The 6,381-nt window shown below is 40.7% G+C and overlaps 1 protein-coding gene across 1 annotated transcript in view; it reads left to right on the top strand.

Annotated features, from left to right (window-relative positions):
• The first annotated feature begins 88 nt into the window (after window positions 1–88).
• LOC134798127 (meckelin-like) overlaps window positions 89–6,381 on the top strand; it is a 62,552-nt gene continuing 56,259 nt past the window's right edge. The window contains exons 1-6 of the mRNA XM_063770469.1: window positions 89–196; window positions 783–917; window positions 1,670–1,795; window positions 2,102–2,189; window positions 2,700–2,812; window positions 3,413–3,636. Coding sequence (XP_063626539.1) covers window positions 164–196; window positions 783–917; window positions 1,670–1,795; window positions 2,102–2,189; window positions 2,700–2,812; window positions 3,413–3,636 — 719 coding nt within the window. The 5' untranslated portion in view covers window positions 89–163. The remainder of the gene's footprint in view (window positions 197–782; window positions 918–1,669; window positions 1,796–2,101; window positions 2,190–2,699; window positions 2,813–3,412; window positions 3,637–6,381) is intronic.

Here is a 6,381-nt window from a genome sequence, read left to right as displayed (position 1 = left end):
ACCCTGAGGGTCAAGCATGAGATGTCTAGTGCCGGTGTGCTTAAAGGACTTGAGGTACGTGAATAGCATGTGTTATATGTAACACATGACGATCGAAGCACAGTACGCCACGAAGCAGACGTATAGCCGCTCGGTCACAACTACCCTGAGGGTCGAGCATGAAATGCCTAGCGCTGGTGTGCTTAAAGGACTTGAGGTACCATCGCTTACACTGTTAACTATTCCTTTGTAATAAGGTTCACCGATGTACAGTTAGGAGTGTTGCTGTTTGTACGTAAATAGCAGGTGTCTTAACACATGAAGATCGAAGCACAAAAGGTATGCTAAATTGTCCATATATTTTGATTCAAATATCTCAAACTAGGTATATTAGGTACATTATATACACCAACAACAAAATCGCGTACAAATTTGGTTGGCCCAGAGACAATATGGACAACTGAACAATCGCAATTTGCGATTCGTAGGAGCCAGTGGAGCCATATGAAAAGTTATTTATATGTTAAATACTTAATCTGAAATACTATACATATTATGTTCACCTCGCAGAATATGGTAAGGGTTTTAAAAACAAGCATTTCCATTTTCTATTTCTCTCAAGCATATCTCTGTTTGGCCCTATGGTTGACTGATAGAGAATGCCATTTGGCATTAAGTCCGCCATTTGTACATTGTTGTATATATTTTGTGCAATAAAGTTTAAATAAATAAATATCAGTAACTCATTGCCCTCATTGTTAACTCATTGTGTCTCATAAAATAAATTTCATAATTTCTGCTAGATATGGGGAGGAATGCTCGGCGCTCTACTGTCCTGCTATGCCTTAGTGCAGTGGCGGGGCGTTCTGCGCAGAGGTGGACTCCAATTTTCCCTGCTGCCGTTGCTGGCAGGGGCTATAGCCGACGCAATGTATTTTGTAAGTCTCCTCCTTTTGTAAGTATATGTACTAACTATAGTAGACATAGATATGTATGCTATGTTGCTACTCGTGTTCGACACTGGATTAAAACTTTTAGAACGCTATTTGACCTTGATCCTTGTTCTTTCACTGATATGTGTTGAAATTGTTAAATATCAAATGGTGTCGCCATCTACTTACTCGAGTACAAAGGTATGGCGCCATCTTTTCGAGCATAAATTCTTGATTTTCGGAGGTACGTTTTTTTTCTTAAACTTCATTCATCTTATACGGAGTTATATATATATATATATATATATATATATGTCGCAGTCAAAAGTGTGAACTGGTCAAAAGAACTTTTAACCGACAAAAACAGGCAAAACTGCTTTTGACTGAGCATGTTGGTCAAAAGTAGTTTTACCTGAAAATCATTGGTTAATAGTAATTGTGACTGTTACTATCAGTCAAAAGTACTCGCAGAAATAGGTAGGTTAATAGGGTTATTTTTTTTTGCTACGCCCAAAAAACGAAACTGTTCCCAGATATAGGTAGGTTAAGGTTTTTTTTTTGCTACGCCCTAAAAACGAAACTGCTGCCAGAAATAGGTATGATTTTTAGGTAAAACTACTTTTGACCAACATGCTCAATCAAAAGCAGTTTTGCCTGTTTTTGTCGGTTAAAAGTTCTTTTGACCAGTTCACACTTTTGACATATATCTTTGCTACTGAGAGTACTGAGTTACTAACTATGGTAAAATTGGTGACCAGGCGGCGTGGCTGGCGACGCTGCACGCTTTAGCGGTGGAGGCAGGCTCCCATGGACTGACGCTGCCGCCTGCGATCGCTGAAGAACATATCATCAGGGCGTTCGTCGTTTCATCTATATCCTTAAAGGTACCATCGCCCACACTCTTAATTGTCCATTGGTGGACCTTATGCCTTTTGTAATAAGGTCCACCAATGGACAGTTAAGAATGTTGCTGTTTGTACAGTCGCCATCAGATATATCGGAGCGGTTAAGGTGCTCACAAATATCTGAACACGCCTCTATTGTCATGGCGTTAGAGTGCATGTTGAGATATCGTGAACACCTTGGCCGCTCCGATACCCATACATATTACAGCATGTCGTTTTTTGTCGTATATAGCGACGGTTAGTTAGAGGTTCGTGTAACTCTTAAATAAATATGTATATTTTTAGGCAATCAAAGCGGCTTGGGTAAACTGGCGGCAATGCCGCTGTGACATTTTCTTTTTGGATTGGTCAGAATATAACCCACCAATCAAAGGTGAGTAAAATTTAAATCAATTTTAAGTTATAACTCTCTAATTCAAGATATTTTAATAATAATAGTTGGACTTAAATTTTTTAAACGGTTAGGCATGTGATCTGTCAGCTGGCAAAAAAGGCAATGCAATGACTACGGGCCATATTCACTTATTATTACTTATATAGGCAGGGCCATAGTATTATCCCTTTCAGTCTATACGTGCGTATGAGAATTTATTACGACCCTGGACGTCAGTTTTCGGGTAGTACCTTCGCCCACCGAGTACAGTCCACCGATGTACAGGCCCCGTAGACAACATGCAAATCGCTAACTCCACGTAGCGAACGAAACGCAACTGTCACTGTCACACTAATAAGGAAGAGTGATAAAGAGACACAAAGCGATTCGATGGCGAAGCGCAAGCGATCGTCACCTTGGCTAGGCCGCCTGTTAGGAGTCTGCCGTTTGTACAGGATATAACGTAAGCAATTAATCTCTTTTTGTTTCGGTCAATAGATACACTCTTAGCTGACAACAATTTGTGGAAGACCATGATGGTAGCTCGAGAATGGTCCTCAATGCAGACGAAGAGACGAGCCAACCCCGGGTTTACTGTAGCACTGGCTCTTGTTATTTTGCATGTATGTAAGTTTAATTATCTGTAAATACCGTCGACGTATATCAAAATTATCTAAGTCCTCAAAATTTGCCACCCTAATTTGGCATTTATTCCGTACTGTCATATTTCAAATTTGGATAACATTTTGCGAGGATTTAAGCAATTTTGGTATGCATCGACACATATGGAGATGTAACCAACAAATGGCACATTTAAATCATTCCGGTCACCGAATGCGATTGCTTTATGTGGGAGGTCGGCGGATACAACACAACTTTACTGAACAAAACTGGCATACACATATTTTATTTAATGGTGCGGCCCCACATATCGGGGTTCGGCGTATATTCGTGATAGCATCTCTTGCTACCCAAGGAAAAGTAAAGAGAAACCCGAAGAAGAAGAGTAGCTGGGAATAGCGCCTTTGTTCATTTGTCCATTTTCTTTACAGCTCCTTTCCCCCTGGCAACTCTCCTTGCCCAACAGCCCAAGTGTAACTTGCTCGCTTGGGCTGTGGTACACTCGTGTGGTGGGCGACCTACGCCCTCGTACTGCTTTCCCAGTGGGTACACCTCCATAGCTGAGCATGGCGTCTTTGTCTCAACTGCTTCTTTTCTTCCAGCTCCTTTCTCCCTGGCAACTCTCCCTGCCCAACAGCCCAAGTTACACCTGGGCAGTCGGTACACTCGCGTGGTGGGTGGCCTATGCCCCCGTACTGCTTGCCCAGTGGGCGTGGGACCGGATAGTGGGGTCCCCAACGCTGGGTATAGCGCGCGTGTGTGACGGTGTGGGGCTGTCGCTGCTGGTGTTTCAAGAGGAGTTTTATGCGCATTATGTCCACGGCAGGTAAGTTTATAGATGTGCAAGATGTAGAAAGTGTTTAAAAAGGTTTAGAAAACTTCTGGAAAATTTTACGATGCTTCAATTTTGAACTGTTTCTTGTGGGAAAAATTTAGTAATTTCATAGATAGTTTCAAGGAGAAAGTAAGTATACCATGTGGAAACTCATACTCATTTAGTAAAGAGCTAGTAAGTACCTATGTATATTGGTTTATATAAAAAAATATTTAGTAAAAATAGGTAATTATACAAATATAGGTACACGGTGTATAATAGTTATTTACGATACAAGTGCGGAAAAGAGGAAATTTCAAACGAGTGGCGATAAATTAAAACACGACCGAAGGGAGTGTTTTAAATCGACACGAGTCGCGAATTACCTATTCGCACGTGTATCGTACAACGTTTTACAGTACATATGGCCCTTTAAACTTTTGACATACGTGCAAAGTGCTCTTTCCCGCACTAATTCGGAAAAGTAGGACCATATGAACTGTAATAGTACATTGTGTATTAAGGGCGGGAAATAAGAAATTACGAACGAGTGTCAATTTTAAGCCCGACGCGAAGCGAGGGCTTAAAATGTTCACGAGTTCGGAATTTCTTTACCGCCCGTGGCACACACAATGTTTTTCATCACACTTGTAAGGAAAAAAAGGAGAATTAATAAAAACAAACTTCTGTATAAAACACTTTTCCGCCCTAGGGCGAAAATTTCAATTTTCCGCCCGCAAGCCCTACGTGTAAATAAGTGTTTTTCATCACACTTGCTCGGAAAAGATTTTTTCCGCCCTAGGGCGAAAAATTCAATTTCCCGCCCGCAAGCCCTACGTGTAAATACATCTTTTCCGAGCAAGTGTGATGAAAAAAATATTTATATGTGCAGTGCAGAAATAAAGACAGGTACTACGCACTTCTAAACCCTTATAAGTACTTACTACAAAATCAGAATAAAATCATTTTTAGATTTCTACTAACAAAGTTGTATCAGTAAGTATAAGCATAATTACATACCTTACCTAAACTTACCTCTGAAGTCGACGAGATGTCGACAAATAACTATGTATACTTGAGAAGCCATTTATTACTAGGATCAAGTGGACGAACCATGAACATGTCACGTAGTAGGACGACTGTGCGAGACATAACTGCCCACTCATCATAAATGCGAGTAGAAGAGTGTCTGTAGACAACAAGCTCGGAAACATAGTTTTTTTCATCCATTCCACTGAAATGACAATTGTGTCTGCTATAGCCATTTCCGTCACTAGAAAAAGGCGCGACATTCAAAGCGAGTTAGCGTATGCTATGCGCGGCATTTCGGCATTGTTTGTACCTAATGCTGATTTCCTAGTGACAAAATGTGGAGCCACTATAAACGTGAATATAATAATTATTATTTGACGTTTGTAGTGGCACCTCCACACTGTCACTGTCAATTCGACGCAGAGTTACCTTGGTTCGACTCTAGTCTGACTGTAGTCACGCTAAGTAGGTACAATCGCCTGCGCACGCGGTGTTCGCGGTCAAACGAGTATCTTCCTAACGGCTCGGCCACGACATCGAGCGACTTGCGACGGCGGGAGCGATAACCATAGGTTGGAGCGAAAGGTCCGATCGCTGTGTCACGCTCCAATCTATGGTTATCGCTCCCGACGTCGCAAGTCGCTCGATGTCGTGGCCGAGCCGTAAGGGTGGAACACCGCGAGCGCAGGCGATTGTACTTACTTACATTAAACTACAGAGATAATTTACCCCCACTGCAAACAAGTTTCTAAGTAGGTTGTAAGTAGGTAGTAGGTAGTTGTAGGTTAAGATGAGTTTGTAATTTCACTAACACTGTTTTATAAGTTGAATGTTGATGGCACGTGGGCGGAGGTCGGAGGATCTTGGGGGAGATGGAGACAAACCAGCGTGTGCTTCTTACGGTGTATATTCGGAAAGTGACATGAGTACATTACAAATTCGCTAGCCTAAAATAATAATAACTAATAACAGCGCCACCTCTGCACTGTATAGGGAACTAAGCAGGTACCTTTACGTAGATCAATAAACCATCTAGGGATTCTAGGTTCGATAAAGTATGTAAAAGATCAAATAGATGGCGCTGTTAACTACACAAGTTAACAAATGTAAATGTAAACTAACAACTATGGATTTATATCCGAAATATTTTTTTTTTGTTTATTCTATGCAGAGGGGGTCAGTTATCTCTGCAGCTTGTACACAGGTTTTACCAAGAGCTCGACTCGCTCTCACTAGAATTGTGAGAGTATAGGTAATATCTACACGATCGAAGTATCTCGGGTCACCGTGTCAATAGTACTCGGTAACAACGGTCACAGCTCATAAACTACCCTTTGACTGTCGTCGGTAAAGCTGCCCGTCCATTGAGTACACAAAGATTCTATTCATAGCGCTGGTACATAAAGATAGCTATTAATATGGAAGTATAGCACGTGATCGTTCATACAAAGAGAGGAAACGTTATTCCACTTATAAATATTTTCCATTCTACATGATTTTATTGTACGCTATTGACACAATGAAAAACTAGTTTTATAAGTTTTCCTATTTTCAAAATTTGTAATACATTTTTTGTGTTTTATTGTTTTTCATTAAAAGCGAAACCTTTACACCTAGAATATATTATGCTGAAGCGATTGACATCAAAATCAAAGTGATATGTATAAATTTAGTTAGTAATAAAGCGTCTAACGAAAGAAAACTCTTTTAGAAACCGATTTTCGC

The sequence above is a fragment of the Cydia splendana genome, chromosome 16 (assembly GCF_910591565.1).
Source record: "Cydia splendana chromosome 16, ilCydSple1.2, whole genome shotgun sequence".
In the NCBI taxonomy this organism is placed as follows: domain Eukaryota; kingdom Metazoa; phylum Arthropoda; class Insecta; order Lepidoptera; family Tortricidae; genus Cydia; species Cydia splendana.
Note: the sequence above shows the minus strand (reverse complement) of the source record. Positions and strands in the feature narration are given on the sequence as shown.